The 15,017-nt window shown below is 38.3% G+C and overlaps 1 protein-coding gene across 4 annotated transcripts in view; it reads right to left on the reverse strand.

Annotated features, from left to right (window-relative positions):
- Positions 1–15,017, reverse strand: part of LOC136250612 (transient receptor potential cation channel subfamily A member 1 homolog) — a 206,123-nt gene that overhangs the window by 49,313 nt on the left and 141,793 nt on the right. For all 4 annotated transcript variants that reach the window (XM_066042844.1, XM_066042845.1, XM_066042842.1 and 1 more), the window contains exons 12-15: positions 10,529–10,664; positions 10,337–10,400; positions 2,296–2,470; positions 1,383–1,406 (exon numbers count right to left, since the gene is read on the reverse strand). In XM_066042844.1, the coding sequence (XP_065898916.1) occupies positions 1,383–1,406; positions 2,296–2,470; positions 10,337–10,400; positions 10,529–10,664 (399 nt within the window). The remainder of the gene's footprint in view (positions 1–1,382; positions 1,407–2,295; positions 2,471–10,336; positions 10,401–10,528; positions 10,665–15,017) is intronic.

Consider the following 15,017-nt stretch of genomic DNA (forward strand, 5'->3'; position numbering starts at 1 on the left):
CAAATATTGAATTAAATCATGCAATGAAATACATTTGTAAGTCTGTCTTCAATAATCATCATTGTATCTACACAGAAAAGAAGAAATGTGAGTAAAAACAAACCTCATAGTCAGCTATAGGCTGGTTTTGGGGCCTTATAAAGTACAAAAAGAAGTGAAATTCACACAAAAACAGCCAAGCTGTGAAAAAATGGTGCAACCTTAAAAAGCCTGGGTGAAAAAGTTGTGAAATCAAAGGTGGCGGCCAAGAAATGGCTGCAGTGATGTTAATGCAAAAAAATTTTAATAATGGCAGTGTGCATTGTTAAAATTTATTAGCATTAACATCATTACAGCCATTTCTTGGCTGCCACCTTTGATTTCACAACTTTTTCACTCAGGCTTTTTAAAGCCGCACCATTTTTTCATAGCTTGGCTGTTTTTGTGTGGATTCTACTTGTCCGGCCTCTCCCATGTCTAGAGTTTAACCCTCCTCTGGGGTGTAGTTCAAATCTGGGTGGGGGCTTGGATCTCCAGATCATCATAACACCTTCGTTTGATCAATCAGATATTTGGACTGTTGTCCTGACCCAAATAGTGAAGGTGATGCCCTTTCAAAGTTTTCATCCTTATCCACCAGTGTTCAGTTTAAGCTGCTAATATTTCTTGTCATGCTATAGTGGATACTGGCATTCCCCACCAAATCCACTACTCTAGTTGTGGCATTAATGGCTTGTTTGTGCCCCACCTTCTCACCATTAGAATCGGCTTTCACAATGAGAGTGAGAGGGGTTGCTGCATCTAAGACAAAGGATTTACCTCTGCCAGCTGATTGCTTATGGATTTTGCTTGAGAAGACACCCCTGACCTCATGATTCACCTATCTAGCTTGGGGGGTCTTTAAGGTTCCACTACCCTGGGTAAGGTGAAGGTGTTTCTTGTCTAAAGCCACCTGGTCTTGAAGCAAACTTCTTTATAGGAAGCAAAGTTCTTGCTTTCTGCCTGTCATCAAATCAAAGAAGCAAACTTCTTTGATGGCAGGCAAGCTGGTAAATCAATTCAAGTTTCTGCACTTTAAAAAAATTCTATATACGGCTGCCTATAAGTGTTTTCTTGTTTTTAATGCTGTGTTTGATATTAGATGAGCTAACATTATTCTGTAAAGGTGATTTTTATTGTTTATGATGTTTCTAGGATGATTTTATTAAAGGAAGCATTTAGGCAGTGCACATCATTTTAGGAGATATCCCTACTTAAACAGTACTATTGTGCTGTTTGACAGAAAAAAAGTGTATACATACAAATACATAATTAAGTACATACATATGTACTTTAAAATATCAGCTAGGTACGTATACAGTAGTTGTAGTTGCGTGCAGTTGTTCAGTACATAGACCACTTACCATGTGAGGTGTTCACATCTTTGCCTGAAAAACATATACATATGTTAACATCACCACAGCCAAGAAATCGATACAGTGATCTTAATCTCAACAATGACATTGCAAATTGATTGACATTAACAACACTGCAGCCATTTTATCCCACAACTTTGAAACACATTTTCCTTATTTTTGATTACTGTAGCTTAGCTGTTTGAATTACATTTTCATTTCTGTGTGACTGTTCTATTAGAGTATAGTTAGTTGGGTTTTCTTTACTCTGTACATAGTTGTTACTTTGATTTCTTTTATCACGGTAGTGTGTCGTGCGGCCCAAGAAGCCGGCGTGCCACCCGTGAGTATATTAACAGGAAGAAAGAAAACGCAATTTTCATACCTATGTAGCTCTGTGATCCCTTATCCGATTGGAACCAAATTTGCTACAGACGTGCCAGCCAGCTAGGGGAGTCTACACACCAAATTTGAAGAAAATCGCTCCAGCCATTTCCGAGATACGAGCTAACACAATTTCTTTTTCTTCGTTTTTTTGCACATATTTCAATCGATTTCTACCCGAGGAATTTACCGCCACTGTAGCTGTATTCAAGTGAGAGTTAGTCCAACATGTAACAGCAGTAAGATGTCGAATTTTTACATTGGAAACCCTACCTTATACACTGGTGTGGTGACCAAAAACTACTCTATTACAGTGTAGTGATTCCGTGTTAAGCACACCATAATTATTTATTAGGTGTATGCACCTAAAAGACGGTATGATTTTTACAACAGTTTTAGAATTATAATTGCATGCACTTAACAACCTGACTCTATGGTACTACCACACTGTATGATTACAGCACTTCCGTGATATCATTAAGTACATACATACTATCATATTATATATGCACTATTAGTAGATGATTAGTTCACTTACACACTTCACTTTCTGGTGTAGGAGACTCCATTGCAAAACTGGTCAAGAATGCAACAAATATTGCATAGGCTAAAAACCTGGTTAAGTATAACCATATTCCAAATGACCACCATTTGTGAAGAAGAAGTTTGGCTGTAAGAGGATGCTCCATAAGATTAGCTCTCCCATAATCAACCTGCGGATGTTTAATTTAAGAATTTATACAAGTTCTCTAAATAGCGTGGTAGTATGCTCACAAAATGTTAAATATAGTCCAGTCAGATCATACAAATTTAATCCCTAAATGTCATTAAACCAGCATGTATGGATTAAACTTCCACATCAGGTGATGATCTCATTATTTTCATCACTATTTATTGTAACAGTCCCTATACACTAAATTTTCCTTCCACTTGTTTTATTTTCTTGACGTTTTACAGCAAATTATTGAAAGAGTTACAGTGCTTCATTTGTAAGTGCAAGTAACAGTTAGTTAGTTCAGTCAGTCAGTCAATCAGTAGAAAATTCTGCTAAATAAAAAAAATAGCAACTTATTGGAAGCATTTTGGGTTACACTGAAGGCGTATTTAAGCTTGCTAAGGTGCTGAAAAGGTATTGTGAGACTGGTTTCTGTCAATATTCTTTTGTAGGCAGTCTCCTATACTGTGTAATGCTACAACCTTGATATATATATATACGTATATTTAAATTAATACACTAGTTTTTTTGTTTTTTTTGTTATAGTATACAGCTACACATACTTGACTATTCTATTAGGGTGAATGTTATATCAAGACACACGGTAGTGTGTCGTGTGGCCCAAGAAGCCGGCGCGCCACACCGTGAGTATATTGACAGGAAGAACGAAAACGTCATTTTCACACCTTTGTATCTCGGTGATCACTTATCTGATTGGAACCAAATTTGCTACACAGTTGCCCGCCAGCCAAGGGAGTCTACATTCCAAATTTGAAGGAAATCGCTCCAGCCATTTCCGAGATACGAGCTGCCAAAGTTTCATTTTTTTTTCTTCGTTTCTTTCTTCTTCGTCTTTTCGCACACTTGCAAAAATTGCTATAACACGCAAACGCGTACTCCGATCGCCTTGAAATTTGGCACACAGAAAGGGAGTCCAAAGGCGAATCCTAGCATCAAATTTGGTATAAATCCGATGAATGGTTCAGGAGTTATGACCGATTATTCGCGTAAAACAAGATCGATTTGTTGTCACGCCTACAGGGTAAACCGCTTCATGGAATGAGTTGAAAATTGCTATGTAGATGGAGTAACCATCGTAGGAGTGCCTTTTGGTGGTTTGAAAGGAATCGAGATAAAGACCACGGAGATATGACACAAAACCCAACCTGTGTCACAATTACGCGATCGATTTTTATGAATAAAAAAGTATTAGTTTTCACGCCTACTAGGCAAACCGCTTAGAGCAATGAGCTGAAAATCGGTGTATAGCTAGAATAATCGTCATAGAAAGTCCTTGCAGTAGTGCAGAAGAATCGGATTACAAACCACTGAGTTATGATTCGAAAGCCAACTCCGTGTAGCAAATGCGAGATCGAGATACTCTAATAGAACAGTCACCCTAATAGAGCATTCGGCTAATTTATTTATTCCATTATAGAATTTTATTACATCACAAGTTATTCTGTAGGGAGTTCAGCTGCAAACAGTTAATCTTATAGATAGTTCAGCAAGAAGACAGTCGCCATGTGGAGAGTTAAGCAAATATATCACTATAGAGATTCAGAACATTACAAGTCACACTGAAGAAAGTTCAGCTATAAACAAGTCATGCACTGTGTAGAGAATTCAGCTACAATTAAGTCACTCTCTAGAGAATTCAGTTACACAGAATTCAGCTACACACAAGTCACTGTGGAGAGAGTTCAGCTACAAACAAATTACCCTTTAGAGTGATCAGCTACAAACAAAACACTTTGCAGGGTGTTCAGCTGCAACAAATCAACCTTTAGAGTGATCAGCAATGAAGCAATCAACACAAATCTACCTGTAGAGAGATAAGCTAGAAACAAATCACCCTGTAGAGAGTTCAGCTACAAAAAATCACCCCGTAGAGACATCAGCTAGAAACTAGACACAATGTAAGGAGTTCAGCTACAAGCAATCACCCTGTAGAGAGTTCAGCTAAAACAAATCACCCTGTAGAGAGATCAGCTACAAACTAGACACAATGTAAGGAGTTCAGCTACAAGCAAATCACCCTGTAGAGAGTTCAGCTACAAACAAACCAACCTGTAGAGTGATCAGCTAGAAACAAATTACCCTGAAGAGAGGTCAGCTACAAAAAATCACCTTGTAGAGATATCAGCTAGAAACAAATCACCCTGAAGAGAGGTCAGCTACAAAAAATCACCTTGTAGAGAAATCAACTACAAACAAAACACTTTGCAGAGAGTTCAGCTACAAACAAATCAACCTTTAGAGCGATCAGCAACAAACAAATCAACCTGTAGAGAGATAAGCTAGAAACAAATCACCCTGTAGAGAGTTCAGCTAAAACAAATCAATCTGCAGAGAGATCAGCTACGTACAAATCACCTTATAGATAGTTCAGCTACAAACAAATTACCTTGTAGAGAGATCGGCTACAAACAAATCAACCTGCAGAGAGAACAGCTACACACATATCAACTTGTATAGAGATCAGCTACAAATCACCCTGTAGAGAGATCAGCTACAAACTAGACACAAAGTAAGGAGTTCAGCTACAAGCAAATTACCCTGTAGAGAGTTCATCTACAAACAAATCAACCTGTAGAGCAATCAGCTAGAAACAAATCACCCTGAAGAGAGGTCAGCTACAAAAAATCACCCTGTAGAGAGATCAGCTAGAAACAAATCACCCTGAAGAGAGGTCAGCTACAAAAAAATCACCCTGTAGAGGGATCAGTTACAAACAAATTGCCCTGTAGAGAGATCGGCTACAAACAAATCAACCTGCAGAGAGATCAGCTACACACAAATCAACTTGTAGAGAGTTCAGCTACAAACAAATAACCCTGTAGAGAGATCGGCTACAAACAAATCAGCCTGTAGAGAGTTCAGTTAAAACAAATCAACCTGCAGAGAGATCAGCTACACACAAATCAACTTGTAGAGAGTTCAGCTACAAACAAATAACCCTGTAGAGAGATCGGCTACAAACAAATCAGCCTGTAGAGAGTTCAGTTAAAACAAATCAACCTGCAGAGAGATCAACTACAAACAAATCACCTTATAGAGAGTTCAGCTACAAACAAATTACCTTGTAGAGAGATCGGCTACAAACAAATCACCCTGCAGAGAGATCAGCTACACACAAATCAACTTGTATAGAGATCAGCTACAAACAAATCACCCTGTAGAGAGATCAGCTAGAAACTACACACAATGTAAGGAGTTCAGCTACAAACAAATCACCCTGTAGAGAGATCAGCTACAAACTAGACACAAAGTAAGGAGTTCAGCTACAAGCAAGTTACCCTGTAGAGAGTTCATCTACAAACAAATCAACCTGCAGTGAGATCACCTACAAAAAAGCACCTTGTACAGAGTTCAGCTACAAACAAATTACCCTGTAGAGAGATCGGCTACAGACAAATCAACCTGTAGAAAGATCAGCTACACACAAATCAACTTGTAGAGAGATCAGCTACAAACAAATCACCCTGTAGAGAGATCAGCTAGAAACTACACACAATGTAAGGAGTTCAGCTACAAACAAATCAGCTTGTAGAGAGATCAGTTACACACAAATCAACCTGTAGAGAGATAAGCTAGAAACAAATCACCCTGTAGAGTATTCAGCTACAAGCAAAATACCCTGTAGAGAGTTCAGCAACAAAGGAATCACCATGTAGAGAGTTCAGCTGCAAACAAATTACCTTATAGAGAGTTCAGCTACAAACAATTCACCCTGTAGAGAGATCAGCTAGAAACTAGACACAATGTAATGAGTTCAGCTACAAGCAAATCACCCTTTAGTGAGTTCAGCTACAAACAAATCAACCTGCAGTGAGATCACCTACAAAAAAGCACCTTGTACAGAGTTCAGCTACAAACAAATTACCCTGTAGAGAGATCAACTACAAACAAATCAACCTGTAGAAAGATCAGCTACACACAAATCAACTTGTAGAGATATCAGCTACAAACAAATCACCCTGTAGAGAGATCAGCTAGAAACTACACACAATGTAAGGAGTTCAGCTACAAGCAAATCACCCTTTAGTGAGTTCAGCTACAAACAAATCAACCTGCAGTGAGATCACCTACAAAAAAGCACCTTGTACAGAGTTCAGCTACAAACAAATTACCCTGTAGAGAGATCAACTACAAACAAATCAACCTGTAGAAAGATCAGCTACACACAAATCAACTTGTAGAGAGATCAGCTACAAACAAATCACCCTGTAGAGAGATCAGCTAGAAACTACACACAATGTAAGGAGTTCAGCTACAAACAAATCACCCTGTAGAGAGTTCAGCTAAAACAAATCAACCTGCAGAGAGATCAGCTACAAATAAATCACTTTATAGACAGTTCAGCTACAAACAAATTACCTTGTAGAGAGATCAGCTGCAAATTAATCAACCTGCAGAGAGATCAGCTACACACAAATCAACTTGTAGAGAGATCAGCTACAAACAAATCACCCTGTAGAGAGATCAGCTAGAAACTAGATACAATGCAAGGAGTTCAGCTACAAGCAAAATCACCCTTTAGTGAGTTCAGCTAGAAACAAATCAACCTGCAGTGAGATCACCCACAAAAACGCACTTGTACAGAGTTCAGTTACAAACAAATTACCCTGTAGAGAGATCAGGTAGAAGAATTCACCTTGTAGAGAGTTCAGCAACAAAGAAACCACCATGTAGAGAGTTCAGCTGCAAACAAATCACCCAGTAGAAAGATCAGCTAGAAGAAGTTACCTTGTAGAGAGTTCAGTTACAAAGAAACCATCATATAGAGAGTTCAGCTACAAACAAATTAAACCCGTAGAGAGTTCAGCTAGAAGAAGTCACCTTGTAAAGAGTTCAGCTACAAAGAAACCATCATGTACAGAGTTCAGCTACAAAGAAACCACCTGTACAGAATTCAACTACAAACAAATCACCCTGTATGTAGAAGAAGTTACCTTGTAGATAGTTCAGCTACAACAATTCACCCTGTAGAAAGATCAGCTAGAAGAAGTCACCTTGTAGAGTGTTCAGTTACAAAGAAACCATCATGTAGAGTGTTCAGCTGCAAACAAATCACTCTGTAGAGAGTTCAGCTACAAAGAAACCGCCATGTAGAGAGTTCAGCCTCATACAAACCACCTTGTAGAGAATTCAACTACAACAAATCACCCTGTAGAGAAGAAGTTACCTTGTAGAGAGTTCAGCTACAAAGAACCATCATGTAGGGAGTTCAGCTACAAAGAAACCACCATGTAGAGAGTTTAGCTGCAAACAAATCACCTGTAGAGAGTTCAGCTAGAAACAAATCACCCCATAGAGAGATCAGCTGGACGAAGTCACCTTGTATAGAGTTCAGCTACAAAGAAACCATCATGTAGACAGTTCAGCTGCAAACAAATCACCCTGCAGAGAGTTCAGCTACAAAAAAACACCTTGTAGAGAGTTCAGCTAGACGAAGTAACCTTATAGAGAGTTCAGCTACAAAGAAACCATCATGTAGAGAGTTTGGCTACAAAGACACCACCATGTAGAGAGTTTAGCTGCAAACAAATCACCTGTAGAGAGTTCAGCTAGAAACAAAATACCCTGTAGAGAGACCAGCTAGAAGAGGTTACCTTGTAGAGAGTTCAGCTACAAAGAAACCATCCTGTATATAGTTCAGCTACATTTCAAGTCACCCAGTAGAGAGATCAGCTGCAAAAAAGTATCCTGTGGGGCATAATGGGCCTGTAATAAATATATGTGTATGATTTGTATAATTACTAATAAAATCAAAAATAATTGAAGTACTAAAATTCTTCTTTAAGTTATTTTCTTCTTCCTGTAGTAAAGAAAAAAACACATCGGTTAAAAAAGCCCCAAAGCCAGCCATAGGCCGGCTTTGCAGTATACAAGTACAAAAAGAAGTGATATCTAATCAAAAACAGCCAAGCTGTAAAAAAAGGTGCGGCCCCCAAAAGGCCATGGTGAAAAAAGATGTGAAATCCAAGGTGGCGGCCAAGAAATGGCTGTGATGGTAGGTTAATGGTTATATTTTAATAACGACAATTCAGGTGAATTTGGTGCCAAGACCAAGCGGCACAAAATTCACCGGAATTGTCGTTATTAAAATGTAACCATTAACCTACCATCACAGCCATTTCTTGGCCGCCACCTTGGATTTCACATCTTTTTTCACCATGGCCTTTTGGGGGCCGCACCTTTTTTTACAGCTTGGCTGTTTTTGATTAGATTAGAGTATCTTGAGTCAGCCTTTCACCCCAGGAGGCATGTCACTATTTCATATTTCACTATGCTAGTGTTATGAACACAGCTAGACCAATAATAAGGGGGCACGGTCATCATGATTGAGTAAATAAATTGTGACCGGATCTACAAGAATCCCATATGTTCATGCAAGCCTAACTTTGGAATGCAATAAACATAATGGGTGAAATATTTACAAAATTGAAAAAACCCATAAATTTTTTGAGCGCTTGTTTCACAATGAAGGAAGATGATAACAGCAAACGCTATGGTACGTAGCATCATGATCCCCCAAAGCAAGAGGAGTTTGAAAAGTTCTTGGATTGTAGAGCTGAAACTTTAGTTGGCCACTCCTTTGGCTATCTGGATAAAGAAAATGTAATAAAATGAATTTTGAAAAATGCGCTAACATATGGGGTTCTTGCAGATCCGGTCACAATTGTCAAGAGGCATAGTCTCTCTGTGCTCGATCACTATTAATCAGCCAAGATCATTAATGGGTGAGGAATTGTACCTATCATGAAGTTACAGGTATCTACCAAGCGTAAGCACTTTAGTATGTTTGTGGCATCTAAAATGCTGTTTAAGGAAAGTGTTGATAGGGAAAATTAATGTCTTGATATGGTTTATTGCATGAAGAAGACGAACAACTAGCTTGATTGAAGATAAAAGGAAAGACAAGGTGCATAGGGCACACACTCGTTGGAACCCAAAAAAGGTACATACCACTGGTGAGTTTGTAATTGTGGCATAAAATGGTGGCTGTGCATTGTTTTATTTGACCTCCAGCCTTGTGACTGTGGTCAAGCAGGCTGGCAGGCAGACAAAAATTCAACTTTTGCTGATTTTTAAAAAATTCTATATCTGGCCAGCTGTAAGTGTTTTCTTGTTAATGCTGTATTAGATGTTAAATGGACTAATATTATTCCGTAAAGTGATTTTCATCATGTAAGATGTCTCTAGGATGATTTTTAAAGGCAGCATTTTATGTGGTGTGCTTCACTTTTAGGGGGTCCCTACTTAAACAGTATTACTGTACTATTTGATACCACTTTAGCGTGGGTGTTTAAAGGCACTGCTCAGGGATTAACATATTCCTCTAGATATTGTCCAGGCAATATCATGGGAAAGCTCATGGTTTTGATGCCCAACCAGTTCAAAGATACGAAACGCTTTGACTTGTTACATTGAGTGACACAGAACTTCACATTGTGGATTTTAGTGTACAGGTCTAGCTAGGTTCAGTGTAGTCGCTAAGTTTTGACTTGATGATTATAATAATCTATGATGAATGACAACCAAAATAATATTTGGGCAATGTGTGGACACACCATGTAATGATCACACAACCACGACTGCTACATTGCAACATTCAGTGATGAAAAAAGTTGACCAGTCTGTGATGATAGCAGCATGGCTTATAATAGTTTTACACTACGTATTTAATGGTGATATACACTCAAGATTGACCATAAATATTAGTGGCAATACCAATATACTATCAGCCCTAAAATTTACCACCAATACTGCCACAATGGTAGGCAATAGAGGGTCAACTAAGTGAGAAGGTCGCACTATATTTAAAACATACATAGTTAACATACATATCATTACATACCATAATTTGTAACGGATGATTCTTAGCAAAATCATGTAGATTACATTCCACCCTGGCAGTATTACTATAGAGAATGTATTAAGTAGGTACATATATACAGTACGTGTACTGTAGTTCAGTTCATGACACACGACCCACAATTAAACACTTACATACATACAAACACATAATCTGTACATATGTAACACATACTTTGTTTGTCTGTGAGAAGTATTCTGTTGTATACATATGTCATCTATAAACTCATAGTTGTATTTCCTGGTGCATATGTTGTTTACTGGTTTTTCTGGCGTTATGATGCATCTATCCATTACTTTAGCAGCAACATCTGTGTATCATACACATTTGCATGTTATTTATTTTAAATTATGAATGATGTGTCTGCTTGTGTATCAAGACACACTATAGTATGTCATGCAGCCCAAGAAGTCAGCACGCCACACCAGTGGGTTATTAACAGGAAGAACAACAATGCTATTCTCATGTATACGCAGCTCTGTGCTGCCTTTATAAAATGAAACCATTTCTGCTATGAAAATTCCCTCCATCTTCAGTAACTGACATACCAAATTTGAGCATAATTGCTCATCCTTGATATACAAGCTTTCAAAAATTGGCTTAATTTCTTTGTTTTGTTTTTTTCACGCCTACTAAAGCTGCCATAAAATGCAAACATGTACTCCAGTCGAATTGAAATTTGGTGCACACAAGAGGATTTTAAAGGTGTATCTTACTACTAAGTTTGGTTTGGATATGACAAACAGTTGTAGAGTTATTCACAAACAATAAGTTCAATATTTTGTCATGCCTACAGGGTAAATCACTTATGGGAAGAAGCTGAAAATTGGTTTGTGGATACGTTAATCATCAAACTCAAAAGTTTTGTTACTAGTAACAATGCAGAGCATAGTGAAACAAGCTAATGTTATGCTACTTCTAAAACCAGGTGCCATGCAGTTATATATATAAGTATTTAAAAAAATTAGAAATTTACAAGTAGAGCAGGGACGACAGTACATTGATAAAAAGTACTGAAACAAGTGCATAGGGGTAGTGAACAATACTAAAATACAGTTAAATAATAAGACGTGTTATATCCCTACTGTGCATTTCCATTATGGCATCTTAAGCACAGTAGGGATATAACACGTCTTATTATTTAACGGTATTTTAGTATTGTTCACTACCCCTATGCCCTTGTTTCAGTACTTTATATCAATGTACTGTCGTCCCTACTCTACTTATAAATTTCTAATTTTTTAAAATACTTGTTTATTTGCATTTTATGGAACGTGATTATAACTTAAGCCTAATGGTCATATAACTTTGTGTTTGTAATGTACATCATAGCTGCAATGTGTGAAAATGTATAGATAATATCAAGAGTACATAATAATAAGATATATAAGAGAGAGTGTCCAACTCTCCCCTTAGAAAGGTACTGAGTCAAGTTGTCAGTAAACTTCAGGATATTCTTGCTTTATTTTAACACTCACAGTTAAGTGAAAGGCTTGTTGATAGGTGTCAATGGCCTGCACATCAATGATTTCTGCTGAAATACACTATGTCTCTTGAGTTGTGCCCTTTATGTTGTAGATCAAAGCATTTAACACATTGAGTGGATACAAGATTGTTGCATCATCACTTGACTCAGTGCCTTTTGGGAGTCTATTGCAGTAGGACACTCTCTCTTACTCTCTATATTATGTACTCTTGATAATATGTATTGTTTCCCCACTTTCTCTTCTATAAGTCCTACTCTACCTTTTACACATTCGTTAACTATAACTTTGTTAACAATGATGTTACCAAATAAGCTATGTTATCTTTGTACCTGTTATAGGCTAGCTATATGGTACACATTGATCATTGTAGTGGAAATATTGTGGAACACAATAAGTAATTGTTGCACATAAGGACGATGCTACTGGAGCGACTGACAACTGACAGGGAATTGTGACTATGAGATTATGCATTTAATACATTATTATTCATGCATTTAATTAGAAGTTTTGTATTATATAGTTATACAACGGCCACGAGTGCTCTGCCTGATATAAACGCACGAGCCTGACGGCCGTCAGGCCCGAAGGCAAGTGCGTTTATACAGGCAGAGCACGAGTGCACGTTGTATAACTGTTATGTACCACTCACCTAATAGGTGGAGAGATTCTCACAAGACAGCTGTAATGCTTATAAAGGCCAGGTTTCTAACACTGATTGTGGGTAACCAAGCCAGACGTTGCGATGACGTTCCCCCTGCAGTACTGCAGCCACCTGAGATATTGAAAGCCAGTACGCTATGGGTTATATCACCAACCTGCATTCGCTGTTCGACTCTCATCATGTAGTGCTCAGCATGCCAGTGTGCCATATAAACTAAGCACCAGACTAATCGCCATAGTGATTCTCTCAAGCGAAAAAAAGCAGCTAAATAGATGGTTTAAGTAAACAAAACTAACTACTAAACGATACTAGTCTAATTCTTACTATTCACACTCGAATCTGGTGGCATGACAAAACTGGTTCCCACAATCGAACGTAAAGGTTAGTATTATTTAGAATATATTTGTTTTATTGAGTCATTGTCGAAGTGGACTACAGTTTAATCTGGGCTAAGATGGCACCAGACTAGTAAGGTGTATAAGTACGTTTATATATATGTAGACTAGAGTTGTGGTCACCCATGTTGGCTTTTCGATTGCCATTGGCTGCTTGTAAACATTATACGTATTGGTGACGTTATGGCCCACAATCGACCTTTACATGTCAGGCTATAAAAGAATTCGAGTGATCTGTGAAGTGTCTTTTCACCTATTAGGTGAGGTGTCGTAGTGGTCTTCACCACCGGCACTTGTGCTATGCTGCACAAAACCGCAGCCAGTACAATATCTGTATATTGCACTGCGGTCGGTGCATTATAACTTATAATGCACTCGTTGTGGTCTACAAAACCGCAACCAGTGCATTATAAGTTATAATGCACTCATTGCGGTCTGCAGCAGTGCAATATACAAATTATGGCACTGGCGATGCCTTTGAACTGCCCACGCAGAGTGGTACATATGCATTTTTACACTTAATAGTGTTAACAGCTTTAGATACACACACACAATTATGTAACAACAGGGTTTGGCAAGATTAATACTGTAATAGCGAAGAATGTGTTCGTTGCAAAGAAATGCGTTTAAAACGCAAGCAGTTACACCTAGCCGCTTAACTTTGCTAACAACAAACACACTAATACTATAAACAAGATGTCTTACGCGTGTGAATTTTATTCAGCAAGATTAATACTGTAATAGCGAAGAATGTGTTAGTCGTAAAGAAATGCGTTTAGAAACGCAAGCAGTTAAACCTAGCTGCTAAACAACAGACACACCAATACTAAACAAGATGTCTTACGCATGTATTTTGTCGATGACGTACGATAGGTCCCGAGACAGGTACTGTATAAACCAAACGTCAAATCACAAACGTATTTTAAAAGTTTGGTGCGATAACACAATGATTATGGAAGCCCTATTGATATGGAAACCCTACTGATGAGCAATGACCACAATAAAGAAGGATCAAAGGAAAATCAGTAAGCAATAGTGCATACATTGTAGGATATTTAAATTACTAAAAGTTTCATTTCCATGAAATTCGAAGCATTTCCACCAAAGAAGTAAGGCTGTAGCTGTAGCCAATTTTCTGCTACGCTTGACTGAACGCATCAGGCAGGCAGGCAGGCAGGCAGGCAGGCAGGCAGGCAGGCAGGCAGGCAGGCAGGCAGGCAGGCAGGCAGGCAGGCAGGCAGGCAGGCAGGCAGGCAGGCAGGCAGGCAGGCAGGCAGGCAGGCAGGCAGGCAGGCAGGCAGGCAGGCAGGGCAGGGCAGGCAGGCAGGGCAGGGCAGGGCAGGCAGTGAGGCAGGCAGGCAGTGAGGCAGTAGAAAATTCATGAAAATAATTTATTTTTTTAAATTTCGTAGCATCTAATTGAAAATGCCTCTGGTCGTTCTGAAGGCATGTTTGGGCTTGGTTATACCTGACCTATACTGTCAAGTGGCCGTGAAGGGTTTGCAAAGATGATTTTGGCTTGAATTATTTTTGTAGACCACGCCCACATCTTCGTCGTCCCTATATATATATATATATATATATATGGCCAGAACTAATCAACAATGTATTTATTTCAACTAATAAGTTATTGTGATATACAGAATTATCAAATTACTAAAGGTATTGTAATTTCAGATTTTGTAATTAGTGAATATTTTGTAATTCAGTTGCTATGCATTGCTAAGAAAGCAAAATTCAAACAAACTGCCCAAAGAAGGGTTTTAGCTTCACCTCACACATAATGCTGAACTTGTGATGCAAACGGAACTGTTCAAATGGAACTGAAATCAACAGTAGGTAGATAGGTACACACACAAGTTTTTATGAAAAAATTCGGTAAACCAGCTGCACGCCCGCAGCCAGCCTTTGGCCGGCTGCGGGCACATGCCTGGTTTAAAAACAAAACATGGGTAACCTAGATTAATAAAAAACAACCAATCATTATATACAGACAAACAGATAATAATGACAAATAGAAAATTGCTGTACGGATAGTATATTTAAAACATTCACGGTTGTAAATGAATTGGAGTAACAATTACAGAGTTATAATATAGAGCCTAATATGTGTAAAAATA

This window comes from Dysidea avara, chromosome 3 (genome assembly GCF_963678975.1).
Source record: "Dysidea avara chromosome 3, odDysAvar1.4, whole genome shotgun sequence".
Classification (NCBI taxonomy): domain Eukaryota; kingdom Metazoa; phylum Porifera; class Demospongiae; order Dictyoceratida; family Dysideidae; genus Dysidea; species Dysidea avara.